Source organism: Aspergillus steynii (genome assembly GCF_002849105.1).
Source record: "Aspergillus steynii IBT 23096 chromosome Unknown P170scaffold_4, whole genome shotgun sequence".
In the NCBI taxonomy this organism is placed as follows: Eukaryota; Fungi; Ascomycota; class Eurotiomycetes; order Eurotiales; family Aspergillaceae; genus Aspergillus; species Aspergillus steynii.
In genome coordinates this window covers 3199315-3225076 of record NW_020194401.1, presented here as the reverse complement: position 1 = coordinate 3225076, position 25762 = coordinate 3199315, and the positions used below count along the sequence as shown (strand labels likewise).

At 54.5% G+C, this 25762-nt stretch overlaps 12 protein-coding genes across 12 annotated transcripts; 7 read left to right on the top strand and 5 right to left on the bottom strand.

Moving 5' to 3' along the window:
- Positions 1-103: 103 nt before the first annotated feature.
- Positions 104-2576, top strand: P170DRAFT_437200 (beta-catenin-like protein 1). The gene is made up of 10 exons (XM_024849309.1): positions 104-291; positions 343-397; positions 455-687; positions 739-845; positions 897-1131; positions 1179-1272; positions 1330-1844; positions 1896-2180; positions 2239-2356; positions 2414-2576. Exons 1-10 carry the CDS (start codon positions 265-267, stop codon positions 2494-2496), a joined length of 1752 nt encoding a protein of 583 aa, XP_024704923.1. The 5' UTR covers positions 104-264; the 3' UTR covers positions 2497-2576.
- Positions 2577-2730: 154 nt separating this feature from the next.
- Positions 2731-7219, top strand: P170DRAFT_456218 (DNA-directed RNA polymerase II core subunit RPB2). Its single transcript, XM_024851601.1, has 2 exons — positions 2731-6607; positions 6686-7219. Exons 1-2 carry the CDS (start codon positions 2997-2999, stop codon positions 6846-6848), a joined length of 3774 nt encoding a protein of 1257 aa, XP_024704922.1. The 5' UTR covers positions 2731-2996; the 3' UTR covers positions 6849-7219.
- A 1077-nt stretch (positions 7220-8296) lies between these two features.
- On the top strand, positions 8297-9163 carry esdC (GTP-binding protein EsdC; the record flags this gene model as incomplete). The annotated part of the gene is made up of 2 exons (XM_024844214.1): positions 8297-8488; positions 8537-9163. 2 exons carry the CDS (start codon positions 8297-8299, stop codon positions 9161-9163), a joined length of 819 nt encoding a protein of 272 aa, XP_024704921.1.
- Positions 9164-9864: 701 nt separating this feature from the next.
- On the top strand, positions 9865-11120 carry P170DRAFT_409138 (uncharacterized protein; the record flags this gene model as incomplete). The annotated part of the gene is made up of 3 exons (XM_024846759.1): positions 9865-10045; positions 10120-10433; positions 10518-11120. Exons 1-3 carry the CDS (start codon positions 9922-9924, stop codon positions 11118-11120), a joined length of 1041 nt encoding a protein of 346 aa, XP_024704920.1. The 5' UTR covers positions 9865-9921.
- A 607-nt stretch (positions 11121-11727) lies between these two features.
- On the bottom strand, positions 11728-11949 carry P170DRAFT_356616 (uncharacterized protein; the record flags this gene model as incomplete). The annotated part of the gene is made up of 1 exon (XM_024844164.1): positions 11728-11949. The coding sequence occupies one exon, from the start codon at positions 11947-11949 to the stop codon at positions 11728-11730; it is 222 nt and encodes a 73-aa protein (XP_024704919.1).
- A 1934-nt stretch (positions 11950-13883) lies between these two features.
- P170DRAFT_384758 (putative nuclear pore complex subunit Nup85) lies at positions 13884-17757 on the bottom strand. The gene is made up of 3 exons (XM_024845687.1): positions 15071-17757; positions 14520-15021; positions 13884-14465 (listed from the first exon to the last, which is right to left on the bottom strand). Exons 1-3 carry the CDS (start codon positions 17522-17524, stop codon positions 13990-13992), a joined length of 3432 nt encoding a protein of 1143 aa, XP_024704918.1. The 5' UTR covers positions 17525-17757; the 3' UTR covers positions 13884-13989.
- Positions 17758-18216: 459 nt separating this feature from the next.
- P170DRAFT_357589 (uncharacterized protein) lies at positions 18217-18927 on the top strand (the record flags this gene model as incomplete). Its single annotated transcript, XM_024844228.1, has 1 exon — positions 18217-18927. The coding sequence occupies one exon, from the start codon at positions 18217-18219 to the stop codon at positions 18925-18927; it is 711 nt and encodes a 236-aa protein (XP_024704917.1).
- A 261-nt stretch (positions 18928-19188) lies between these two features.
- On the top strand, positions 19189-20486 carry P170DRAFT_356820 (uncharacterized protein; the record flags this gene model as incomplete). Its single annotated transcript, XM_024844178.1, has 2 exons — positions 19189-19257; positions 19335-20486. The coding sequence occupies 2 exons, from the start codon at positions 19189-19191 to the stop codon at positions 20484-20486; spliced, it is 1221 nt and encodes a 406-aa protein (XP_024704916.1).
- A 161-nt stretch (positions 20487-20647) lies between these two features.
- On the bottom strand, positions 20648-21632 carry P170DRAFT_358809 (RTA1 domain-containing protein; the record flags this gene model as incomplete). Its single annotated transcript, XM_024844315.1, has 3 exons — positions 20648-21084; positions 21180-21407; positions 21464-21632. 3 exons carry the CDS (start codon positions 21630-21632, stop codon positions 20648-20650), a joined length of 834 nt encoding a protein of 277 aa, XP_024704915.1.
- Positions 21633-21923: 291 nt separating this feature from the next.
- Positions 21924-23411, bottom strand: P170DRAFT_464992 (NAD(P)-dependent alcohol dehydrogenase). The gene has a single exon (XM_024852288.1). It carries the CDS (start codon positions 23186-23188, stop codon positions 22076-22078), a length of 1113 nt encoding a protein of 370 aa, XP_024704914.1. The 5' UTR covers positions 23189-23411; the 3' UTR covers positions 21924-22075.
- On the top strand, positions 23295-23671 carry P170DRAFT_189956 (uncharacterized protein). The gene has a single exon (XM_024842699.1). The coding sequence runs from the start codon at positions 23402-23404 to the stop codon at positions 23636-23638; it is 237 nt and encodes a 78-aa protein (XP_024704913.1). The 5' UTR covers positions 23295-23401; the 3' UTR covers positions 23639-23671.
- On the bottom strand, positions 23482-25646 carry P170DRAFT_409124 (uncharacterized protein). The gene is made up of 3 exons (XM_024846758.1): positions 25373-25646; positions 25233-25313; positions 23482-25175 (listed from the first exon to the last, which is right to left on the bottom strand). The coding sequence occupies exons 1-3, from the start codon at positions 25550-25552 to the stop codon at positions 23706-23708; spliced, it is 1731 nt and encodes a 576-aa protein (XP_024704912.1). The 5' UTR covers positions 25553-25646; the 3' UTR covers positions 23482-23705.
- Between the last annotated feature and the right edge of the window lie 116 nt (positions 25647-25762).

Genomic DNA, 25762 nt, shown 5'->3' with positions numbered 1-25762 from the left:
AAGCGTTCAATTCCGAGAAATCTTTCGGTTGCTTGGCACTTGCGTCTTTAGCTTGCCGCGCTTCCCGTACACTCGTCGGAGCTGCGCGACCAACCTTCAAGGACGAGCGTGGGACAACCGCGGGGAATCGTTTTGCAAACGGTCAATATTCCTCTTTTGCTGATTCTGAATTATCCGGTTCTTTTTTCACCACTGTTTTTGATTCCAGGCTGGTGGTCGATTTGGTGTCCTCCGCACGACTCGCGACCTGCGCAAACCGCAGCCATGACCAGCATCGACGAGCTCTTCAAGGTAAGTTGCTCTTTGTCACCGTGACATAGATTTATATGCTGACCACAAAAGAAACCCTTGTCGGCAGCAAGCGCAAAGCGCAAGCTAGATGCCAATAGTGATCCTAGTACGTGCGCATAACCTAGTGCCTTCCTCCGTGACATAGCTGATTCGCAATACGAAGATGAGCTCTACAAGGCGGCCAAGCTAGAGGCAAACGGCGATGTGAAGTCCGGGAAATCTCCCATGATAGAAGATGAGGAGGATGACGGGGAGGCTGGCCCCGAACTGCCTCCGGATTTCGACGCCGAAGATGTCCCCGACGACGAAGAAGGGCGCTTTTTTGGAGGAGGAATGGAGCGACAAACCGCGCAAGCGATGCAGTACATTGATCAGCAGGAGGAAGGGGAAACAGCGGTATGGACCGACTTCTGCTCGTTCTATTGAGTTGTGCTGAACTGTTGCTAGCCCGAGAAGTTCGATGTCGCCTGGCTACGGCGATTTGCCCTCAATTTCGAGAAGAAAATATCGAAGAACGCGGAGCTTCGTGGGAAATTCGAAAACGAGCCTCAAAAGTAAGTTTGGGATTAAGTCTTGCCTCTATACGTCTGACTGATCAATTCCAGGTTCATGGCCTCCGAGGCCGATCTGGACAATGAAATCAAAGAACTGTCCATTTTGTCGGAGCATCCAGAGCTCTACGAAGATTTCGCTACCATGGGCTGTGTCGGATCGTTGATTTCTCTTCTTTCGCACGAAAACGCAGATATTGCCATTGATGCTATCCAGATCATCAGTGAGCTGACAGATGAAGATGTCGAAGCCGAGCAAGAGCAATGGGATACCCTGGTCAACGCAATGGTACGTCAACATGTTCCAAATTTGGTCACAAAAACTAATAAGTCTAGTTGGATGCCGACCTCATCGAACTCCTCTCCCAGAATCTCTCGCGGTTAGACGAAGGCTCGGAAGCCGACAGGGCCGGGGTGTATTATGTATTGAGTAGGTTGATCTTGGCCTTAAACAGAACTGCGGAATTATACTGACTTGACTCCCAAGGCGTGCTGGAAAATCTCGCCTCACAAACCTCGATTGCGGAGCGAATTGGACAAGAGTCCGGGCTGCTGCAATGGCTCCTCAGTCGTGTGCAACAGAAAGAGAAACCAGTTGGCCAGAACCAGCAATACTCGGCCGAAATTCTTGCCATCCTACTACAATCCTCTTCGAAGATAAGGGAAAAGCTCATCAGTCTGGACGGAGTGGACGCTCTTCTCCAACTACTCAGCCAGTACCGTAAACGTGATCCCGCGAAAGACTCTGATGAAGAAGAATACGCAGAAAACTTGTTTGATTGCCTGATGTGCCTCGTAGACGAGGATGCCGGGAAAGAGAAGTTTTTAGAAGGAGAGGGGGTCGAACTGTCGCAAATCATGCTGAAGGAAGGAAAGTTCAGCAAGCAACGTGGTCTACGGGTTCTCGATCATGCTTTAGGTGGACTAGGGGGAGCCCCTGCGTGTGAACGATTAGTCGAGGCAGCGGGTCTCAAAACGGTATTCAGCATGTTCATGAAAAAGGTGCGCAGTCTTCCGTACGGGCATTGAAAGTCGGAGCTAACGATGAAGCAGCAAGAGAACCAAATCATTGAGCACCTGTTGGGTATCTTTGCATCTCTTCTGCGTCTTTTGCCGGGCGGCTCTGCGCCACGGATCCGGGCGCTTGCGAAATTCATGGAGAAGGACTACGAGAAGATCGAGAAGCTGGTTAAATTGAGACGAGAATATGCGTCGAGGGTCACGCCAGTTGAACAGGCTATCGCCAAGGAGCGGAAGGAATATACTGAAGATGAACAGGAGATCATGGCAAGCGAGTGGCTCTCGCGACGATTTGACGCCGGTCTGTTTTCCGTACAAGTAAGTTCTGGGCACCCATCCCGCACATGGTTGAAGGTTACTGATCATGCCATCGAAGCTCATTGACGTTATTCTGGCATGGCTGGTGGCCGAGGACGACGGGGCCAAAAGAAAGATAGTGTCGCTGCTGGCAGACCGCGATGAGACCCTTTCTCTCATCCACTCCACCCTCAAAGGTACGTCCATCCATTGCCCTGTCTTGTCATTGTTCCAGACCACTAAGAGCCACATAGAGCAAATCGAAGGACTAGTGGAAGATGAGCCTGGGCAGAAGGACCATAGGGAAATGCTTGAGACTCTCTTACAGTTTCTGTAAATGGATTAGTGCAGGAACGGATGATAATGAGACGCATTGTTGTAAGATAGATACCACGACTTCGTTGTTTTTAGTGTGGAGCCACAATTCAGTTGCGAATGCCAATAATGGCGAGGACAAAGAACGTATCACGTGATCTCGTCCTCAGGCCGAAAGGCGGTCGCGGCGCTAGTGGCGGCTCCTCGCAGGATCCCATCAGCGCCCGGAGAAGTGAAAGTGAAAGTCCTCCAGCGTCGCTCCGTCACCACATCCACCGTCGGTCTGGGATCTCTCACTCTCCATCCAATCTGAGACTCCCAGCTCCTTCGTTTGTCTGCCCTATCTTTGGACAGTCTACTCGTTTTGTTTGGGTCTCCCTCGAAAGTCTCGCCGTCTTTGTCAGCACCCAGCCTCTAACCTCGAAGTGAGATCTTTGTTCGAGCGCGTCGCGCCCTTTGCGCCCTCGGATTGACGGACCTGTTCGGCTTGTGTTCTAGTGATCGATTCCCCCTTTCGCAAACATGGCCGCCTACGAGGATGCCTACGAGGAGGAGTACTACGATGATATAGATGACGGGATTACGTCGGAGGATTGCTGGACCGTTATTTCATCCTTCTTCGATTGCAAGGGTCTGGTTTCGCAGCAGCTGGACTCCTACGATGAATTCGTCTCGTCGACAATCCAGGAAATGGTGGATGAACAAGGCCAGGTGACGCTCGATCAAACGCTTCCGCCAGATGAAGATGAAGTCGACCCCGTTGTCATCCGTCGATACGAGCTCAAGTTCGGAACCCTCCTCCTGTCTCGGCCCGCGGTGGTTGAAGGCGACGGTGCCACCAACCCCGTGCTGCCCGGAGAAGCCCGTTTACGAAACCTGACCTACGCCGCTCCATTTTTCCTGAACATCAGCAAGCGGATCATGGAGGGGCGTGAGCGCCTAGTCGCCGACCGGGACGAGAACGATATGCAAGAGTCCACCGAGGATAAAAAGAACCAAGGGACCTATCTCGAGTGGGAGGATAAACCGCTTCCTGCCGGTCAAGAGAAGAAAGAACAGGTCTTCCTTGGCAAGATGCCTATCATGCTCAAGTCCAAATACTGTATACTGAAGGACTTGAGGGAGCAAGACCTTTACGACTGGGGCGAGTGTCCGTACGACTCGGGTGGTTACTTTGTCATCAACGGCAGTGAAAAGGTTCTGATCGCCCAAGAGCGGAGTGCTGGAAACACCGTCCAGGTCTTCAAGAAAGCGCCGCCAAGCCCGACGCCGTACGTCGCGGAGATCCGAAGTGCCGTTGAGAAGGGTTCGCGGCTTCTCTCGCAGCTGGCCATCAAGCTCTTTGCGAAGGGAGACAGCGCCAAAGGAGGATTTGGGCCCACAATCCGGTCGACTCTGCCCTACGTGAAGACGGACGTCCCCATCGTGATCGTCTTCCGAGCGCTCGGCGTTGTTTCCGACGAGGACATCTTGAACCACATTTGCTACGACCGAAACGATACCCCCATGCTCGAGATGCTGAAACCCTGTATTGAGGAGGGTTTCGTGATCCAGGACCGTGAGGTGGCTTTGGACTTCATCGCGAAGCGAGGATCTTCCCAGTCCAGCATGAACCACGACCGCCGTGTCCGTTACGCGCGCGAGATTATGCAGAAGGAGCTGCTTCCCCATATTTCCCAGAACGAAGGCAGCGAGACCCGGAAAGCTTTCTTCTTGGGTTACATGGTGCACCGACTGCTTCAGTGCGCGTTGGGTCGCCGGGATGTTGACGATCGTGATCACTTTGGAAAGAAGCGTCTGGATCTCGCCGGTCCCCTTCTGGCCAACCTGTTCCGTGTGCTGTTCACGAGAGTGACGCGCGATCTCCAGCGTTATGTGCAGAGATGCGTGGAGACCAACCGGGAAATCTACCTGAACCTGGGCGTCAAGGCCAGCACCCTCACCGGAGGTCTGAAATATGCCCTCGCCACCGGAAACTGGGGCGAGCAGAAGAAGGCTGCCAGCGCAAAGGCGGGTGTGTCTCAGGTGCTGAGTCGTTACACCTACGCCTCCACGCTGTCCCATCTTCGTCGAACCAACACCCCCATCGGACGTGACGGAAAGATCGCCAAACCTCGCCAGCTCCATAACACCCACTGGGGTCTGGTTTGCCCTGCTGAAACTCCAGAAGGTCAGGCTTGTGGTCTGGTCAAGAACCTCGCCCTCATGTGTTACATCACTGTCGGTACGCCCGCCGAGCCGATCATCGATTTCATGGTCGGGCGTAATATGGAAGTCCTGGAAGAATTCGAACCGCAAGCCACCCCCAACGCGACCAAGATCTTCGTCAACGGAGTCTGGGTCGGTATCCACAGAGATCCGTCGCATCTGGTCCACACGATGCAGGTGTTGCGTCACAAGAGCTTGATCTCTCACGAAGTCAGTCTGATCCGGGACATCCGTGAGCGTGAATTCAAGATCTTCACCGATGCCGGACGTGTCTGCCGGCCGCTTTTCGTCGTCGACAATGACCCCAGTAGTGAGAATTGCGGTTCGCTGGTACTAAACAAGGACCACATCCGCCGATTGGAGGAGGATAAAGAACTCGTGAACATGCCTCTGACTATTGATGAACGTCGTGAAAGGTTCTTCGGATGGGAGGGCTTGGTGGACAGCGGTGTTGTTGAGTATGTCGATGCGGAGGAAGAGGAGGCGATCATGATCGTCATGACGCCGGAGGATCTGGAGATATCCAAGCAGCTTCAGGCCGGTTTCTCTCTGCCCGAAGAGGAGATGAACGACCCCAACAAGCGAGTGCGCTCCATCTTGACCCAGAAGGCGCATACATGGACACACTGCGAGATTCATCCTAGTATGATTCTGGGTGTTTGTGCCAGTATCATTCCTTTCCCCGATCACAATCAGTCCCCTCGTAATACCTACCAGTCCGCCATGGGTAAGCAGGCCATGGGCGTGTTCTTAACCAACTTCGACCAGCGCATGGAAACGATGGCGAATATTCTCTACTATCCCCAGAAGCCGCTGGCCACCACGCGGTCCATGGAGTTCCTGCGGTTCCGTGAACTGCCGGCCGGTCAGAATGCCATCGTCGCGATCGCCTGCTATTCGGGTTACAACCAGGAGGATTCCGTGATCATGAACCAGAGCAGCATCGATCGCGGTCTGTTCCGCAGTCTTTTCTACCGCACCTACACGGATACCGAGAAGATGGTCGGCTTGACGGTGGTGGAGCGCTTCGAGAAGCCGATGCGGGCGGACACCATCGGCATGCGCAAGGGTACGTACGACAAGATCGACGAGGATGGAATCATTGCGCCCGGTGTCCGCGTTTCCGGTGAGGATATCATCATCGGTAAGACGGCACCGCTGGCTCCCGACGCGGAGGAGCTCGGACAGAGAACCAAGGCCCACACCAAGCTGGACGTGTCGACGCCTCTCCGAAGCACCGAGAGCGGTATCGTGGACCAAGTGGTGGTGACCACCAGCAACGACGACCTGAAGTTCGTCAAGGTGCGCATGAGGACCACCAAGATCCCCCAGATCGGAGACAAGTTTGCCTCTCGTCACGGACAGAAGGGTACCATCGGTATCACCTACCGGCAGGAAGACATGCCCTTCACGCGGGAGGGTCTTAACCCCGACTTGATCATCAACCCCCACGCCATTCCGTCGCGTATGACCATTGCTCACTTGATCGAGTGTCAGCTCAGTAAGGTGTCCTCGCTTCGTGGTTTTGAGGGTGATGCCACGCCCTTCACCGACGTCACGGTCGACTCGATCTCGCGATTGCTTCGAGAACACGGCTACCAGTCTCGCGGGTTCGAGGTCATGTACAACGGCCACACGGGACGCAAGATGGTGGCGCAAGTGTTCTTGGGACCGACTTACTACCAACGTCTGCGCCACATGGTCGACGACAAGATCCACGCGCGTGCCCGAGGACCGACTCAGATTTTGACGCGACAGCCCGTGGAGGGTCGTGCTCGTGACGGTGGTCTCCGATTCGGAGAGATGGAGCGCGATTGTATGATTGCGCACGGAGCCAGCTCATTCCTGAAGGAGCGCTTGTTCGACGTTTCTGACCCGTTCCGCGTCCACATCTGCGATGACTGCGGATTGATGACGCCGGTTGCGTAAGTTTTCCCTTCGTGATTGGCGACTTCCCCTCTTTCGCTCGTGCATGGAGCTAACGATAATCTCACTACCTGCAGAAAACTGAAGAAGGGCCTATTCGAGTGCCGACTGTGCAACAACAAGCACCGAATCTCCCAAGTGCATATTCCGTATGCAGCCAAGCTTTTGTTCCAAGAGCTGGCCTCGATGAACATTGCCGCTCGCATGTTTACCAACCGCTCTGGCGTGTCCGTGCGGTGAGGGGAAGACTTGCTTGGCTTCAATGGGCTCTGACGCAGTGGTTCTGCACCTTTTCCTGTTTCTACTAACTTATTGATCATTGTCGCCCCGCGGGGTATGACCCAGGCAGAAAACAAATTGCTGTGGCATTTTTCCGGCGTATCGTGGACTGCAGAGGGATTTCTTTTCTTACGGCTTACATCGTATATTACTTTTACACCTTTTTCTTTCTTGTCTTTTCTCTATTTCTCTATTTTTGTTGTCTTTGGGAGGGATGAATTGGAGAAGCGATTGTACCTGCTTGGCTTTACCAGTGCATACCTCTTGTGTCTTCAGCAGTAGGACGAGTATATCGGAAATAAAACTATCTGACTTTTCTTGGAGCCTCGCGGTGTGTGTGGGTGGGTGGGTGAAAGGGTGTGTGTGCCGACAGAAACGGACGGACAAGAGGAGGGGACCCCTCCTCTCTGTGAACCTTATTCCCCATTCGGCCTGCAGGACACCCTCCCGGACACCCATTGAGCGCAAATGACTGGCCGGCCGGATGTGCTCATCACAGGCGCCAAATCAGAGGCGGTGGTTGGCTGTCACCAGGCCAATAATCCTCGTGGGTTACCCGCCGTGACAGCTGGGAGGAGGGCCAGGACCCGGCCTGATTGGCCCGATGGCTCGAGCGGCGGGCCCACCGGGGATGCAGCCCAGAATAGTAGCAGCACGATTGGCTGGCAAGCAACCTCACATACTTCGCGGGACAACCTCTGGCGCTCTTTAAAGATGCCGCAGCCGCCAGCACGCCTCGTCGCTTTCTTCTCTCTTCTCTTCTTTCTTTTCTTTCTCCAGCAAGCTTGGTCTTGTCTTTTGAGCTGCCCTTAATTTCGAAGTATCCTGTGCACTGGTTGCACTGGTTTTTGTTGTTTCTTTGATTTGCATATACTTATTAATCTTTGCACTTTTCCCCATCCATATCAAAAATTTCAGAAAACCCTTTCTATTTTGATCCTTCAGGCGAGCTGTGCTCTCTGAAGTCCCCATCCCCATTCCCCTGATACTTGTTGCCAGGATACTTCTTAATTGTCCAATCTTACGGTTTCATTTCCTCGTCGCCGGTCGACGTGTGTCTCCCCATTTTCCAGCTCAGACACTATCTTGCTCAATTTTTTTACGCCTTAATCGCCAAGGCGTCTTTACGATTATTCTAATTTGCATTCGGTGTCGTGGACTGGATCCCGTTAACCGCAGAGCCTCGTTGTGATTCTATTGTTGGACCATCAGCCACCCAACCAACCAACAACTCGGACTTGATTGAATAGAGGCTCTGGTAGTCTTGCTCTTTCCAAGTTCATCAACGACCTTAAGATCTTCTCTTGCCTCTCGGAAGATCGTGCTCTTCATCCTCCGTGACGCCATCTTATATTCATTCACTTTCATATAATCTAATTTCTAGTATAACCTGGTCAATCTCTGCAACCATGTCTGCTGTTCAACTCAAGTTTTCTCTTCGGACCTCCTCCAACTGCAAGACCGTCCACCTCCTCGGCTCCTGGGACAACTACTCCCGCCAGATTCCCCTCTCCCGGGATGACTCCAAGCCAGGTGCATGGATCGGCAAGTTCCGCTTCCAGACGTCGATGCTCAAGCTGGGCGGCCGCTACTGGTACTACGTGAGTTTCCTGATGAACCGATGGAATAGCAAATACTGACAGACGCAGTACATCATGGACGGATACCACGTCTCCCATGATCCGGCCGTTGACTACACCGTTGAGCCCACCACTGGCCGTAAACTCAACATCCTCGACGTCCCCGGCGGCAGCAGCAGCAGCAGCAAGAAGTCCTCTGCCCCGTCGTCGGCGCCCAAGACCCGACGCACTTCCGGTGACGTTCCCACCGGCCGGGCTCTGTCTCCGTCCAAGATCCACCACCCCAAGCCGTCCAAGCCGTACGCGTCCCGAGGGCTCCGCGAGACAGACTTCGCGCCCACCATGGACGATCTCACCACGCGCTTTGCGGACTCGCGTCTGTCCGATGAGTACTCGTACTCCAACAGTCCGCCCAGCTCCGTCGGCTCGTCCCTGTCGTCCCGCTCCTCGCGGTCGTCCGGCAGCACCTCGCCCTCGTCGCTCTCGTCCATGAGCGACCCGCCCGCGTCCATCTGCCGCTGTGAACGCTACGGCATCACCCGCAAGGGTGACCGCGTCAAGCTCGACTGCGGTGGCAGCCGCTGCGGCTACGTCACCGAGTCCTCCGAGGCCAGCTGCTCCGAGTCCGACAGCGATGAAGAATACCGTCGCGCTCGCAGCGGTGTCCGCCGCCAGGGCATCGTTGTTCGTCGGTAGATGTCCTCCCTGGTCGGCGAGGTTGAGCCTCGTCGAGATCTTGCATGTCTATAACCACCGAGATCAGGGCTGCTTTTTGCTTCCCCTGTCCGAACCCTGCCTACTGGCACTGGCAGCAGTTGCGCCGATAGCACTCACGCTAAAGTCACTCCTTTCGGGTATAATAACCCTACATTGAACACTGGATTCAATATCACAGAAGAAAAAAACAAGAAAAAAAAAAAAGGGAAATCCAACCGGACCGTGTAGCCCGGAGCTACGAAGAGGGCCGGACTCGCTTCGTCGCAGTAAGAGGGGGATTGACGAGTTATGCTAAGGGAAATGACAATCACCACCCTGGTTCTCTGCTGATGCGATGGAATCTGCCAGGTGGAATGAAGTGATGACGATGATTGATTGACTGATGTCTGGAACGCTGTCTGGACCTGTATATCGGTTTCCTAGATAGAACTGGTCCTGTAAATACGCGAGTTCCGGAGACGAATGGAATGAGGAATGAATGATCTACACTTCTTGAACCATATCAGAGTAATCATATCAGAGTAGTAGTAGTAGTAGTAGTAGTAGTAGTAGTAGTAGTAGTATTATCCGCATCCAACGTAGAGCTGTCTCGGCTTCTCCATACTTGACTTAACCTCGGAAATCCCGGAGCGGAGACCTGACATGAACATAAACCCGATACACCTCTTCTTTCATCTCACCTACATACATCCTTCTTTAAACCATCTACTTGATACAACCGAACCCAAACTGCCAAAATGCCACCAACCCCCCTAACAGCGACCTACAAAGAAATCAACGGCACCAAAATCACAACAGACATATACCTCCCCCCATCGTTCTCCAACTCCGACAATGCCCCTCACCACAAATACCCCGTCTGTACGTATCCCCTCCATCCCATCCCATAACCTCAAAACCCCCAAACAATAACCCTAACCAGCTAATAAAACAAGTAATAAACATCCACGGCGGCGCCTTCATGCTCGGCCACTCGAGCCTGATCTCTCTGCCGCAAGTCTCCGACTGTCTGGCCCGCGACTGGATCGTCGTCGCCCCGAACCACCGGCTCTGTCCGCAGGTGAACATCCTCGACGGGCCGGTGCAGGACTGTCGCGATCTGCTAAGCTGGGTGTATACAGGCGGACTGGATGCTTATCTGCGCGAGCAGGGTCAGGGTCAAGGTCACTCCCAGTACGAGTGCGTGGTTGATGAAAACAAAGTCATGGCGTTTGGAACGTCGAGTGGGGGGTTTTTGGCGCTGGCGTTGGTAAGACACATCCCCTACTGTCTCTATTAGGTTGTTGGGTTGGAAAGGAAGACTAGGTGAGAAGCAAACTGACCAACTAAACAGGGCTACGACACGCCCCGTCCACCGCGCGCCATCCTCAACTTCTACGGCGCCATCCACTTTACCCATCCGTTCTGGTCCCAGCCGCTGCCTCACGTGCAGGAGAAGCTGCCGCCGCTGGACCCGGCGTTCATACGACAGGTCTATGACGAGACGCCGGTTCCTATCGGGAGTGGGATTTCGCTCGAGGGGCAGGGCCAATCCCAAGGCGAAGGCGCAGGTGGAAGGGAAGGTGAGGGTAAACAGGCCGGACCGGATTTCACACGCCCGCGCGACGCCTTCGCCCTGACGCAGATCGCCAACGGCACGGTCCTAGCGGCGTGTTACCCTAACCGAGACGTGCGGGAGATCGATCCGATCTGGCGCGTTGGGGAAGGGTTCCCCCCGACGTGTATTGTGCATGGCACGGCGGATCGGATGGTTCCCGGGTTCTTGAGCCGGGAGTTGCTGGGGGTGTTGAGGGCGAAGGGGGTCGAGTGTGAGATGGTGGATGTGGAGGGGGAGGATCATACGTTTGCGATGGGGATGCAGGTTGGGTCGAGGACGTGGGAGGTGCAGAGGAAGGGGTTTGAGTTTTTGGAGAGGGTGATTGGGAGGGAGGATTAGTCTTCTTTCTTTCTCTGGGGTGGGTGATTAGGGGTTTGGTATGTACATGAGTATGTCGTGTGTTGGGTTTAGATTCATGCATGTATATACTATCAAATGCAATGTTATTAAATTAGACACCTCATGCATGCAGTCCGACCTGCCAGTCATGCATGCATGAGGTGTCTAATCATGCTAACGAAGTTGCCAGCCTTCGGGACACAAACTCCATCTTCATGCAAGTCTGATGATTAACCACATCCTATTGCTCTCGGCCACCCAACTCCACCTCACTCCACATTAGCGGTAACTAGGTTGTATATCGCAGCGCATGCGTTCGTGTCTCGTGAACTGGCGTAGATCCAGCCAAGCAGGATCCGGGCATCAAAGAATAAGACGGAAAGAGATGGTAGTAAAAGAAGCTCTCCGGTAGCTGAAGCGAATATATCGTTGTCGCAAAACGGGGTTGGAACCGGCCAAATGCTTTCAAGACAATAAAGACTTTTGGAATAGCGGGATCGATCGGCGAATGCTCGATTGCCGGTTGTTCTCTCAATAATAACCAAAGACGGATACGGAAGATGTCTCGTCGGGCGACATGATGAAGGTCAATATCCGGTCGACACGGTCAATACCCTTTGGCGCTGGAGTAGCCGGAATCCGGCCAAGTCGTTCCCTTTGGCGTAGGCTCGCCCCGTCTCACAGTATGTTTGTCGCAGGTATACCCAACGAGAACCGTTTTCTCCTGCACCGTATGGCCTCGTTGGCCATATGCTTCACACGGATCAACCGCGTGTTGGAAGTAAAGACAGCCACAGACTGAAAACCGTTCCACCAGTTTGTAACACATGGTGAAAGATGGCAAGAACAAAGATGGTATAATTATATGGTGGGGTAAATGCGACAACGAGGATAGTCGACGTCCAGCGGAGAGAAGTAAAAGACGATTAAAGGAAAAGATCGGTCAATGAACGAATTGGAGGGATTAAAGAAAGGAAGCACAGTCTAAAGAACGCTGGTGGAGGTGGGGAGGATGCCGACCACATATGAAAGATTTAATCATTTATAAAGATCGATTATCAGGCGACCAGACCATGCTGAAACTCACACACAGACAATCGAATTGATAAAGAGCGATGAGGATTGGGAGGGAATGTGTGGTATGCGTCAAGTTACATGTCTCTTGGATCAATCGGCCTGAAAGTAATGTGACTCCGAAAATGCAAGGCATCCATCGAAATCAACGAGTGGTGTCGTGCTTTTGCCCGGGGAAGGAAAACGGTGTATCAACGGGATAGGGCCAGGGCCAGGGAAGAATCATGCTAAGAAAAATGAAAAACGACAAAGAAAAAAAAATTAAAATTAAAAAGCCCAGTCTGTCGGGCAAGATTAGCACCATACCATATTGGTTTTCTTCCAATCCCGTAGGGCGAGCAGCGGCCAACACCGAGAGCCTTAGTCGATCAGTGGGGTTTAGTCGGGCTGAAGGAGTCACTACGATTGCGTAGTGCAGAACTAGGAGAGTAGGGTAGGAGAGGCATCGGAAATGCTATTTCTTGACGCCGGCTTAACTTGCGCTCGGCACCTGCAACGGTTGAAAGTATCCACGGATGACAGCTGGTTCAGTTCAGCGATTACTGACCCTCGTACCGTCGCAGAGGAGTCAGAAGCTCGTCTCAGGCACTAGGCGACCCTAAGGATATGGCTGCCATTGACGCCGTTGCTCGGTGGCTTGCAGGGGTCGGTAGTATTCAGCTGGGGTGGTCCGGAATACCAGAAAGAGATACTGATTTGAGCCATAGGGCCGAGGCCTTGCATGGGACGGTTGTGATTCCGAACGAATCATGAGCGAGATGAGGAGATACTCCGTCGGTAGGAGAATGGATGAGGAAGAGAGAGACGACAGGGCACAAGGCTGACTTGGACGGTGGAGCGTCAGGTGCCCGGCTGTCCCAATCGGGCCTGGCGGGTCACTGGACCTCGCCTGACTCATCCATGATGTCATCCAATCATCGGCCGTCCTCGTCAGGCAACCATTTATTCCTCCTCGTCGCTGCTGCGTATCCTTGGGACTCACCACCAGACAATCATGCCGGCGACGCTGAATGTGCGGTACGAGCCGTTGTTCTGGCTGATCTCGGAGATTATGATTTGCTGTCCTGTGCCCACTCGCAAGGATAGACACGCAGAACCCTGCGAGCTTTTCTCAAAATAGCACGGCCAACGACAACCGGTTGTTCCTCGTTGCCCTGGACCCACGTGGTAGATGGAAATGGGCCCTGGGGCCATGAGAAAGTTTGATGGTTGATAATCGAAATGAGGGCTGCCCTAGCTTGTTTCCATTCCCTGTTTCGATGTCTGTGGACTACGGAGTACGGACTTCTTCCACCAAACAGCATTGCTTGACCACTCATGAGGGTTACGCGACCAGGACCAACTGAACAATCCTTTCTTCAATCCGGTGGACTTTGAGGTATATCTCAAAATAATTCAATCCCAAAGGTGTGGGAATTGACATAAATCGAAGGGTTAGGATGGCGCTTACGAAGTATGTGGATTGGGACGTGGACGAGACGACCCGCAGCTTCTGCCAAGATCGTCGATTCAAAAGAAAAGAAATTCTGGACCGATTCATCCGAGGGGCTGCACCTGTCTAGAGGTAGCGTGGTATGCTCAAGAATCCAAATGACAGCCGCCTTTGACGCCCAAATTCCTTCAAATACTACCCATCAATCGACCAATGATCAAATACCGGTTTATGAAGGCTACGGGATATCCTCCAATGCAGGATTAAGCTTTATTGACTCTTATCTCACAAGAGACGAAAACAGAACTTCCCGATCATACAGAACATACAATGCTATGCGTGGACTTTTGCGCCGCCATTCTATCAAACTGACCCGAGGGCCCCCGCGCTCAACCCCCGGGCTAATCCCAATCGCAGCATTCGGAGTACCTCCTCCCCTTTCACATCCTCAGGTAATGCCGCACGCCAGTCCCAGCCTCGCTCGTGGGAACTGCCTCCGTCTCCCGGGCGCGCGACCAGTACCCCGGAGCCGGCGCCAGAGCCGGACATCGACCGATTCCGGGCAGATCCAACCACGTCGTTTCCAAGGAATGAGAATGTGCTCGGCGGTGCAAGCGAAGTCACGGACTTCTTGAGAAGTTCGCGAGAAGGCGGCAAAACGAAGGCTTCGGCCGGTGATCGGTCGCCAGAAGACGCATGTTCCAGAGACCGATACTGCAGGAGCGTCGCGCGGAAGCATTCAGCGCATTGGGCGTAGACTCGCGGAGTGACGGTTTCAAGATCCTCGATCGCAGACAGAATGGCAAACTGCTGGGACACGGAAAACATCGGGGTGGGTTCTGCTGCTGGTTAGCCTCTGCGGTGGCAAAAAGGGTTGATAAAGTCTGACTTACGATCGATAAAAGCAAGGGCCTCTCCCATCAGCACCAACAGCCCATCCACCTGAATCGCAGAGTCTCGCTCGGGATCGAAAAGTCCACCGTAGATACTGTCTGCAGCACTGCTAATGACCGCGACCAATGCCTTGGCTGCGACTCGCCGTCTCGCAAGAGGCTTGAAGCGAGGCCGCTGCCCCTCGGTGAGACCGATGGCCTCGTCTCTCGTCTCGTAGAATCGCCGCAAAGTCGCGTATCCACTAAAGTAAAACTGGATGATACTGGCAGCCTCCTCGTCGATGGCCTCAATAGACGAAAGGCAAGTTTTCGGCTCCTTCACCAGGGTAGCAAGCTGCGTGTCAAGATCGGGGGTGGCGGGATATGCGCGGGATTGCACCAGACTGTAGGAAATGAGAAGATCCACAACAGACTTGACCTTGTGGCGGTTATGCGCTCGAGCGTAGCACATCAAGGCAAGGCCGTATTCTTCACCCTCGTCGACCGTAAGATCTCCGAAACGCTGCAGAAGGTATTAGCAAGTTTTCAGTCTAGACATGGAGATGACCAACCTCGGAAACCCGTCGTCCCTCCTGATGCAATCCTAGCTCGGAGCACAGCAGCACCACCTTATCCATTTCAATTGCGTCATTGAGAGGGAGCGTGTCGACCATCTCTGACACCTTCTTTTGCATCTTGTCCTTGTTGTCTAGGCGGCTCATGACTTCCAATGCCATCTCCCATCCAGTGCGAGAACCAGATTCGTTCTCAACACGAGGCCGCTCAAACAGACCCGACGCGTAGTCGCTTAGCAGATCGTCTTTGTTCACCTTGCGCGACGAAGCACTGTTATCTTGTCCGTATGAGAGCACCATCAGATCGTTCTCGCTCAAGCCTGATAGCGGCTTCTTGCCCGACGCCGTGTCTAACCAGCCGCCGGCGGCCGCGACCTCGCCCACGGCAGACGCCACGCAGAGCGACCATGTCTGGAGTAGCTCGATCACACCGCTGACGTCTCCTTCGAAAACAGAAGCCAGTCCAACCTCGAGACTGCTCAGAGAATTTATACGGAATCCGGCGTTGTCCTGCTCTTGGTTGGTTGCGCTACTCAAGGCCAATTCCAGGCGACGAAGGTAGGTGCCCGGTGGATTGTTGCCGCCGGCCGGAGTCTGCGTCTTCGCCAGCTGGGGACGCAAGAACTGGTTGGTAAGAGAATTGAGCCCGCTAGGCTGGACGGGGGCATCTTCATCATCCTCGCCATCCCACCACACGGTCAAAGCGACGGTGGCTTCAATCCAATCCTGGGATTGCCGCATGATAGCCGCTGTGTCGCCAAGCAGGATGCGGTATAGCGATCTGAGGCTCTGATAGATAGCCCAGGGAACTCGGCTCTCCGCCATCCGTGAAGACTGAGTGAATGAGAATTCTTGCGTGTTAGAGCTCGGCTTTAACCCGAAGTTGGCCGCCTGGAACCGGTTTCCTAGGACTGGAGGCTCCGGCTCCGGCTGCTCATTTCCTTCGGCGAACTCCTCCAAATCAGCGACCGCCGCAACCACACGTTTCCTGTACAGACCCCACTCCGCGCCTCTGACATCCCAGTCATCGCGAATGCAGGGGCATGCAGTCAGAACCTGAAGAGCCCGGTTGACACACTTCTGGATGTTCTGCAGCTGGGCACCCTTGTAGCCAGTCTGCGGTAGTCCATCCTCCAACGCAGACCTGGCGTAGTTGAAATCAGCAGATCGCAAGACCTCGGCCGCCTGTGAAAGATGTCCACGCAGAACCGCGGTGTTGATGGCCTCCCAGAAATTTGGCGACGCCGTAGGATTCGGCTCGGTCTCCTTCAAGGCATGAAGATCGGATGCTTGTTGAGCGTGGTTACGATTGAGCCAGTCCAGGAGGACCTTGGGCATGGGCGTGAGGAAATCGGACCGAAAGCCAGCAGGCACTAGGGCGCGCGGAGCAGGAAAACCAAGAGGGCCTGCAAAGCCACCAGTCCTCGCATGCACCAAAGGAGGGTGATGCAGCTGAATCAATAGCGATCCCAGAAAGCCTGCCTTGGCGACGTTGGGGGCATGGTCGCCCGGACCGATACCCCCTGCCCGCGAAGCATTCCGCCCTGCGTGCGACTTCCAGATGTCGACCAGCCTAGTGCACGTATCCGAGAAAGTAGCATTGACTTCCGACTCCCGGAACCCAGCCTGTTTCGCGGCGTCATACATGTTGCAGATTTCGTCCTCCGTTTCGATGATGAGATCGCTAGACTCCTCGACCGATGTGACGCGCGACCGGGAAGCAAAGTTGCGCACGATAGATGGCATCGCGGAGTCCTTCTTGGGTGACAGCTTCGTTTTGCGCAGAGGAGATTGCTCCGCCCATTTGTCGTCAAGCTTCGGGCGCTTGGCGTTGTCTGGATTGGCGAATATTGGCTTCCGTTGCTCTGCCGGCTTCGACGGTGGCGGAAACAGGGGCTTTGACAACTGCGAGTCCAGGAAACTGAAGGGGTTGCTTGGTTTCGGTGGTTGTTGTGCAATCCCCGTGTTCTTGTCAGCTCGCTCTTCTGTTTCTTCTTCTGGGAGCATCTCCTCGTCCCCGTCGGCATCCGAGCCTGGATCTTCACCCATTTGCGACGATCCAAAATCATTCGGCGCCTGCGAATTGAAAGAGTCGCCGAAGCGACTGCTCCCCACGCTGAAGACCGAGGATGCGGCGAAAGATCGGGTGGCCGGCGCTGCTTGTCTCCCCCGCGGGACTGGATAATCATTGGACGCAATCGAGGATCCGAAGATGCTGTCGTTGGGGTTGATGTTGCCCGATTTCGTAAACAGGGCCTGCGGGGAGTCAAACTGCGATCGAGAACTCATTTGGGAGCTTCCGTAGACCGTAGAGGGCGGCGGTCCTTGAGGAGTAAAGGAGTTGGCTTCGGACGGAGCGCCCGCAGGAGTCATGGAGACATTGCTGAGAAAACTGCGGCCTTTTCCGGGGGTCGACGGAGGGCTCGAATCGTAAGGGACCTTGAAAGACATGCTGGATGTGTCAAGAGATAAGGGAGGTGTTGGGACAGCGAGGCGGAGAAATAAACAAAATTAATCTGGAGATCGGAGAGGTATGGATATCTTCAGGATAAGCAGCGCCACCCCAAGCTTGGGGAATAGACAATTCGAGGAACGCAGGGGCGCAAATCTTCGGAGGTTGGCAAGTGAAGGTTGACGGCAGACTGCAGAGTGAATGGCGGTCTTCAATGCCCAACAGCCATCGCCATCGACAGTCAAATGGAAGTCGCCGACTTCTTCTCGCCGCCGATCAACGCGCGCGAGTCTTGGCACGCGCTGCATGGTCAGGTGAGGTCAGGTGATTTGAGTCCACGTGACTGAATGTATCTGGTTATTATCATGTGACCGCACGTGGAGCCTTCCCCTTTGGGCAAATCGTACTCGGCAGCCAAGGCCCCCCGTGATCGGCACTCGCCCAAGGCTGACCGACTACTTTCACCGGGCAAAAATGGCTAACACAGCCTCGTATATGCCTCAATCGAGCATCCATGGTACGATCGACGCTAAGCCCTGTGGCTAGCTCGTATCAAGGGATGAGGGTTGCGTCTATTTCAAGCTGACCTCTTTCTCAATGCAAGATATAAGATGGCCGAATCCCTTCCCTCATGTTACTCTTTGACTCTTCTCTCATCACTTGACCACTATATCACACTAATGGTAACAACATGAGTTTATCCAAGGACTCGTCTACTCCAGGTGCGGGTTCATTACATCCCTCAAGTTCCCTTGACACCTCTGGCACCGTCCCAGCCCCGGATGGGTCTCGTCTATATAACATCTACCATACGGTTTTGCATCATCATTACGATGTCACTCTGGCCGACAAAACACCTCTCTATCATGTGGAAAATTCACTGATCCGACCGAAAAAGCCCGATCTCACAGTCCATGGTGGCATGGACGAGAGTGCCCCCATCGTGGCTGTCTGCAAGTTTCTTCACTTCTCAAGACATTTGAAAGTCGGACTGGGAGATCCCCAGAATATTAGCGATGTGCAGTGGGAGGACCTTGTGTGCATGAACTACCAGCTCACCAAGTACCGCTGGCAAATGACCATGAGATCCCCCTATGGTGAGGTGATCAAGCGGTCTTTTGTCTGGAAGCGCACCCATAGCGTTGGGGTCGAAGACAGCAAGCCCTCGATACTCAGTTCGCGCAATTACAAGCTCGTGAACGAGCAAACGGACCGCATTGTCGCGGTGTTTACCAGCAACAGCCTCAAGAGCTTCACCAAATGTGGCAAGCTTCAGATCCATGCGGACTATGGTCGGGAGTTCGAGCTCATGGTCATTCTCACCGTGCTTGCTCTTTATGAGAAACAACGACGTCGCAACAACAGCGGCAACGGGGGTGGAGGCGGCGGTGGCGGCGGTTAAGGCGCAAGAGCATGTCTGTTGACGATTCTTGACTTATGATTTGGATATTTTGCAATTTTGAGATACCACTTGCTTTTTGCTAGAATGTGTGATATGGTTTAATGAATATTTTGGGATACAATGCTGTACATCGTGCGTTTAACTATATGGGTCATGATGACATAATCCACCTGAAGAAGTATGCCGCTGCCTAAGGCTGTTCCGGAAACATTCCCATCGCATCCGCGCAATCGCAATGCAAAGTCCAGCTCTTCATCCCTGATGGCGCTCCGAAGACCCCATCGCAAGTCTCGCCACGGCTGCTCAGCATGCAAGCGAAGGCGTGTAAAGGTACCCAACCCGTCGAGCTTCTCATTTTCCTCGCCTTGTCTTCCGGTCTAACTCCCGTTACTAATCCCTTCGCACAGTGCGATGAAACTCGACCTGTCTGCACCAACTGCTCTAAGCGTAGCACAGAGTGTGAATATGATTCTACCAGCTCTTTCCTATGGGCAAATGAGCCCCCAAAACCCGCTCCCCGGTCAAATGTATCTGTCTCCGAAGGGTCCCAACCCCCAGAATCGACCCTGCTTACCGCTAACTCATTCGGGGTCCTTGGGAGACTCGGTGGCGGTGGTGATCGCCCTCGGCAGACCACCGATCTCAATCTCAGTGACCTGGAGCTGATGATGCAGTGGTGCAACTCAACCTACCAGAGTTTGACTCGCGCCCGGCAGACCGAATACATCTGGCGATGCTGCGTCCCGGAAGAAGCGCTCTCTCATCCGTTTCTCATGCATGGCATCCTAGCCCTGTCTGCGCTTCATCTAGCGCGCACGAAAAGTGATCATCGCGGCCCCGTCTACCTCGATACCGCCGTGGGGCACCAGAATCGCGCGCTGGCGTTCTTCCGGGACCGTTTGAGCGACATCAACGAGTCCAATGCGAAGGCCATGTTTGCGTTTGCTAGCGTCGTGGTCATGTACGCCCTTGCATTTCCCCACCCGCCCGAGGCGGACAACGACCCGTGGACTTGCGTCGACGACTTGACGCAAGTGTTTGTGCTGGCCCGCGGCGTGCATGAGGTTCTCAGACAAGCGACCCCGTCGATCGTCGGCAGTGACTGGGAGATTGTGCTCGTGTTGGGCGAATACGACAAAAGCCCTCCAGATGATGCACGTGCTGTCCTGGACCGATTGCACGAGGCAAATAGCCAGTGCGGCGAGCAGGACTCGACACATGACACCGAAGTCTACCGCCATACCATTGAGAACCTGGGCGACATGATCGCCGCTCTTTCCAGCGGCCTGATCACCGTCACCATTGCGTGCCGGTGGGCTATCAAATGCAAGCCCGCGTATGTGGATCTGATTCGCGATCATACCCCGTTGGCCCTGGTCATTCTAGCGCACTACTGCGCCGTCCTGCACAGCATGCGAGAAGTCTGGTACGTGGGCGAATGGAGTCTCAGGGTGCCTAAGGCGATATGGCAGATTCTGGATGATCGCTGGAAACCGTTGGCTCGCTGGCCCATGGAGACAGTCTACGGGGAGAGCTTTCCTGTTGACGAGACGGGCTGACAGTCGGCCTAAGAAAAATAATCTGGTTTGTGGATTTATGAGTCTAGCAGTTTGACAGGATCTACGGTTATTGTGCAGTCTATATTATTTATTGACGTCTTGTTTTGGATTCTAAGGATAGAAGGGATTCTGGAGAAACCGACACCACGATTGAGGGAACATTAAACAGGCATGTTCGGCCGACTTACTCCTAATCCACCCTTTATGGTCATATACGTCCCCTTGCCCAAGAGGTAGTTCACCTCGCTCGGGTGGATGACCACGAAGATGACCATCATGAGGAACATGAGCAGCCCGTCGAAGATATAGATGAAGGCCTCGCTCGTCATCAACACCCCGTCGGTGTCCCCGACATACTCCGCCACTCGGAAGATGGATCGGATCAGAATCAGCACACTGGACGCATGCAGGGCGAACATATGCTTCCGCCAGGGGATATACACGTCCACCGACTGCGCGGTCGGGTGTTTGCCGATCCGCGTCTGGAAGACAATCGCGCTGACCAGGAAGAAGCCGAAGAAGATGATCTGCACGAACAGACCTCCCAGGATGATGCTTTTCCCGGTGCTTTGCGATCCATTGACCATGATTCCGGCGCCTGTCTTGATCAGCGTCCTGTCGCGGGGTTGGTTGTGCCTCGGAATGCACAGGCAAGGCTATGGCAGGACCTACCTGAAGACTGCATCAGGAAACTCAACACATCCCCGCCCACGAATATCTTCGTCATCCAGTTCACTCGGATGAGGGACAGCGACTGCCCCTTGACGAGGTAGATGATCCGTCCCAGTTCCATGTATATGCTAGCGGCGAAGAGGGCGGGCGCCACGAGCAGCAGGGTGCTCTGCATCACGTACGGGCCGATGGTCCAATCCGGCGATTGTTTCGCCGACATGGCGCGTCCTATATAGCCAAGGAACTCGACTAGTCCAAGTCAGCATCGGGAAAGCCAAGGGATCCTCGGGGGAATGAATACTCACACCAACCGCCAATGACGAGCGGAATGAAGAACCATGTCCGGGTTCGGACCAGGTGGTATGTATGGAGGAGGTCAACGACAATGAATAGAAGGATGAAAATGACGGCCGCAGCCATCGAAGGGTAATATTCGTAGGCTTTCCAGCCTCCATGGCTGTCCGAGTCCGCCATTGCAATTGCTGTGATGGGTCGAGGTGTACAGAATGATTGTTGAGAGACAAAGAACAGACAGAATAAAACGAGAGGATCTATCCCCTAATCAATTTCTTCTCTCGCCTCCCTGCTCAAACTTTTCTAATCCAAGCGCCTTGGGTTGGTGGATCATCGCCAGACCCTGTCGTATATCTCGTACTCATTTCCGATTCGGGTCAAGACCGTGAGCTTTTTGGATGCTAAGCGGAGAAATTGTGGGTATCGCGTCCAGGATGAACGTCTCTGTTGCAGGTTTAAACGTTGCTCTTACTCGTATTGCAGCCCTTGTACGGTTTAGTGTTGAGCTTCTGTTCTTGGCCTGCTCTATACTACTCCGTATATCGCTGTTCCTGTCTGCTGGCCACCATCTAAATTCTATACAGTTACTCAATCCCCATAACTACATATATAACCCTGTATAACTACAACCTCGCCTGCACATCCTCCCTATTCTCCAGCACGTAGCGATACCTTGCCTTGCCAGCATGCATATCCCCCAGCGCCGCATTCACCTCGTCCATCCCCCGTTTCTGAATCCACGGCAACACGCGCTTCTCCGCCGCCAGCTGCAACATCTCCCGAATCTCCCCAGGCGACCCAATACTCGACCCCGTCACCTTCACACTCTTCTGAATCAGCGACCACGCCGGCAGCCCCGGCAACGGCTTCTCCGGCGCACCCACCTGCACAAACGTCCCATCCACCTTCAGCAGCCGCAGGTACTGACTCAACGGCATATCCGCCGCGTCCACCGTGCAGATAATCACGTCCAGCGTCCGCGAGTACCTTCTCGCCCAGTCCTTCTCCTCCCCCGTCGCAATGAACCCGTCCGCACCCAGCCCCTCCACCGCATCTCCCCGCTTGCTCGAACTGCGCGAAATCGCAACCACCCGCTCACTCCCCAGCGCCTTCGCGAACAGAATCCCCATATGTCCTAGCCCGCCCACCCCCACCACCCCGACCGACTTGCCCGGCCCCGCGCCGTATTTACGCAGCGGCGCATACACCGTCACCCCGCCGCAGAGCAGCGGCGCGGCTTCAGCGGAGGGCAGCGCCGCGGGGATGCGGAAGACGAAGTGGGCGGGTCCGCGCCAGCGGGTCGCGTAGCCGCCGTGGGCTTTGGATTTGGAGCCGTCGCGGTACCGACTGTTGTAAGTGGCTGTGATGCGGGGGCAGTAGTTCTCGAGGCCGTCGGCGCAGGCGGAGCAGTCCGGGCGGAGGCAGGAGGCGCTCTGGGCGCCGATGCCGACGCGATCGCCGGGTTGGATGTGCTGTGAGGCTGGCGAGGAGGACTGTGTGGCGACGGCGGAGCCTACCCGGCGGACGGTGCCGATGATCTCGTGGCCCACGACGCAGGGATAGTCGGTTGGGGCCCAGCCCGAGCGCAGGGTGTGGAGGTCGGTGCCGCAGATGCCGCAGTGGGTGATGTCGATTTCTATGTCGGTGTCGGCGAATGGCTTGGGCGTGAAGGTCGTGAAGGTGAGAGGGCTGGTGGCGTCGTGGGCAACCCAGCCTTGGAAGGTATCTGAGGGCATTTTTATAGATGGAGATGTCGGAATTGAGGCGATATGCAACGTTTCAATCAATGACTTGGAGTTTCTCCGGGCTTCAGATATGGATGTGTCGATGTCCAGATCTGTGGTTAAGCAGGGAGAGTTAATGCAATTGTGTAGACGGGAAGATATGGTCAAGGGGAATAGACCAACTGTATGAGGATTGAAATATGAATGTCCAGTGTGTGAAGTTAGATGAGAATGAATAAAGTGCAGTGTAGGAGAGTAGGGGAAAGGATGCGGAGAAGAGGACTAAAAGTTGCCGAGGTCCACTACGAAATGCCGAATGCAAAATCAAAGCTCAGCGAGCGTATTAATATTAATCATACATGCGATCCCAATGTCAAGGCAAAAATTATTCACAGGCGCCAGGTCATGATAGCTCGTCGTCGAATATGCAAGCAACAGGAAGTACGGTATATACACACATGACGGTTTCAAGAAGGGGTATCAAGCAAAGTCATATCCTGAACAATCGGTATTTCACGAGTCGAAGAGATCACCGCGACGGCATCCCCATCAGCTCCCCCAGCTCGTCGCTGGTCAGCGTGCTGCGGCGTCGATCGCTGCTGGCCTTCGTCGAACTCTTGCCTCCGCGAGTTCGCTTGCGGCTTTCGCTCTCCTTACGCGCTTGCTCGGCTGCTCGCGCTTCACTCTCGACGGCCGCCAGCTTTTGCGGCACGCTGAGTCGAGTGGAGGAATCAGATGCGTGCTGCTCCTTGCGTGTCAGAGAGGAATCTCCTTGCTTCTGCGGGGATCGGCTCGGGCGATTTGCCTCCTGACGGGCTGTCGTCTGGGATTCTGGTCTCCGTCGGGACGACCTGCGTGTCACGGCCTCCGATCGATGGGCTCTGACTTGCACAGTCTCGTCCTCCTCGCGCGGAGCAGGCTCGCATGGAGATCCCTGCAGTCCAGGCGTGAAGGAGACTTTCCGGGATGGTCGCGCAGGTCTGATGTTGTCGCTTCGTTCTTTCAGTGCCCGGTTGGAACTCTTCTGTGGCTTCTCCTCGCGCGTAGGTTGTTTCTCGTTGGCGTGGGTCACCGCTACGACCTGGTCTGCAGCCTCTTCCTCTTCCTCAGCCTCCTGGTCTTCGAAGATCGGCGACTGCATGCTGCTATCGGCTCTCGCCCTCGAGGAATCCACGCTGAGATCGAGTTTCATTCCCTGTCGTAGCTCTTCCGCATCCACCGAGCCGCCGCCGTCGGCAATCCGTGTGTGCCAGCCATCCATCATCGTAACGGCCTGTCTCCATCGGGCTTCCATCTTCTCCCAGCCTTCTCGGAGCCTGACAATCTCCTCGTCGCGCATTTCGACCTCCTCCAAGGGAACGAAGGACGGATTCGTAAGCAACGTTCTCAGGTGCTCCAAGACGCGGTCCATCTGGTCGGACAGGTCTTCGCAAGATGAAGGCAGAGTAGTGACCGGACCCTGCGAGGATTTGTGGGTGCCCACGCTGGCAGACCCGATCGCACCCTCGTCGTCCTCCTCGGCATGCGGCAGCCCTTGAAGATCCTTCAGGGTCTGAACGGTGTTCCGCGCCAGCATGATCAAAGCGTCATTCTCGTCACTCAAGTTCTGCAATAGCTCCGTAAGAAAATCGTTCGTCTCCTGTTTCAGGCTGTATCCCGGGTCGTTGACACCCTCGCCACCTTTCGAGAGTTTCATTCGGGACGAGCGATCGACTGCGGGGTTGATATTGATGGTCGTGACTCCGAGCCCCTCCCGTTTGCCTCTCTGTCGCTCGGCCAGGTGCGATTTCAACTTCTGCATCTCCAGGTCTCGTTTGCGGATGTCGTTGGCACACTGCGCGCGGACTTGCTGAGTGACGGTCTTCATGCGCTGCACTTGTTCTTTCAGCGCTCGAATCGTCGAATCTGTACTAGCCATGTTGGTCTTCATCGAGCGTTCCTGGGCCTCTGCCAGCGCCAGCGATCGAGTCAATTCGGATGCCTTGGTCTGGAGTTTCTCCTGTGTTACAAAGTCTTAGTTGCCTGTTCCATGACTCAGTCTGACGGGATCTCCTACAATCTCAAGGGTCTTCTGCGAGTCCTCTGCCCGTAGCGTTCGAATTGTATTGGCCAGATTCTCTCGATGCTCTGCTTCGCGCTGTCCGCTGTCAGATGGTCGGTCCCTCAACGTATCGATAGTACTCTCCGATCACATACATCTCTTCTCAGAACCAGGTCATTCACCAGGTTGATGACCCTGCCCATGGTCGTTGCGACGCCGCCCTCGTCATTGTCGGGCTGGGCAAAGTCGATGGGACTGCCGCTCTTCAACAAGCCCCGAGCAAGGAGCACATTATTAATGTAAGTCGATGCCGCCTCCAGGTTATGCGGCTCCATGGCTTGCCAGCAAGCTGCCTTGATGATCCTGAGTCTGCGAAAAAGGTCGGCAGAGTAAGGCTGGAAGACTGGGAACAAACCAGGTAAGCTGAGCCCGGTGGATATCGGATCGCAAACCGACCGTTATTTTGCCGTCGACAGGGATTCCCGATCGGGACAAAAGTAAACACTGCCGGGCTGCGGTCGGCTGCAGCGACCCACCGTGCAGCC

Bases quoted from the DNA above. Each gene is read 5' to 3' on its own strand.
- P170DRAFT_437200 (XM_024849309.1), top strand. From the start codon at position 265: ATGACCAGCATCGACGAGCTCTTCAAG. The intron at 1,845-1,895 runs GTGCGCAGTCTT...ACGATGAAGCAG, and splicing joins TCAGCATGTTCATGAAAAAG to CAAGAGAACCAAATCATTGA. The intron at 2,181-2,238 runs GTAAGTTCTGGG...ATGCCATCGAAG, and splicing joins CCGGTCTGTTTTCCGTACAA to CTCATTGACGTTATTCTGGC.
- P170DRAFT_456218 (XM_024851601.1), top strand. From the start codon at position 2,997: ATGGCCGCCTACGAGGATGCCTACGAGGAGGAGTACTACGATGATATA. The intron at 6,608-6,685 runs GTAAGTTTTCCC...CACTACCTGCAG, and splicing joins GGATTGATGACGCCGGTTGC to AAAACTGAAGAAGGGCCTAT.
- P170DRAFT_384758 (XM_024845687.1), bottom strand. From the start codon at position 17,524: ATGTCTTTCAAGGTCCCTTACGATTCGAGCCCTCCGTCGACCCCCGGA. The intron at 15,022-15,070 runs GTTGGTCATCTC...TACCTTCTGCAG, and splicing joins AGGGACGACGGGTTTCCGAG to CGTTTCGGAGATCTTACGGT. The intron at 14,466-14,519 runs GTAAGTCAGACT...AACCAGCAGCAG, and splicing joins GGCCCTTGCTTTTATCGATC to AACCCACCCCGATGTTTTCC.
- P170DRAFT_464992 (XM_024852288.1), bottom strand. From the start codon at position 23,188: ATGCCCTCAGATACCTTCCAAGGCTGGGTTGCCCACGACGCCACCAGC.
- P170DRAFT_189956 (XM_024842699.1), top strand. From the start codon at position 23,402: ATGAGAATGAATAAAGTGCAGTGTAGGAGAGTAGGGGAAAGGATGCGG.
- P170DRAFT_409124 (XM_024846758.1), bottom strand. From the start codon at position 25,552: ATGGAGCCGCATAACCTGGAGGCGGCATCGACTTACATTAATAATGTG. The intron at 25,314-25,372 runs GTATGTGATCGG...GACAGCGGACAG, and splicing joins ACCTGGTTCTGAGAAGAGAT to CGCGAAGCAGAGCATCGAGA. The intron at 25,176-25,232 runs GTAGGAGATCCC...TTTGTAACACAG, and splicing joins CGCAGAAGACCCTTGAGATT to GAGAAACTCCAGACCAAGGC.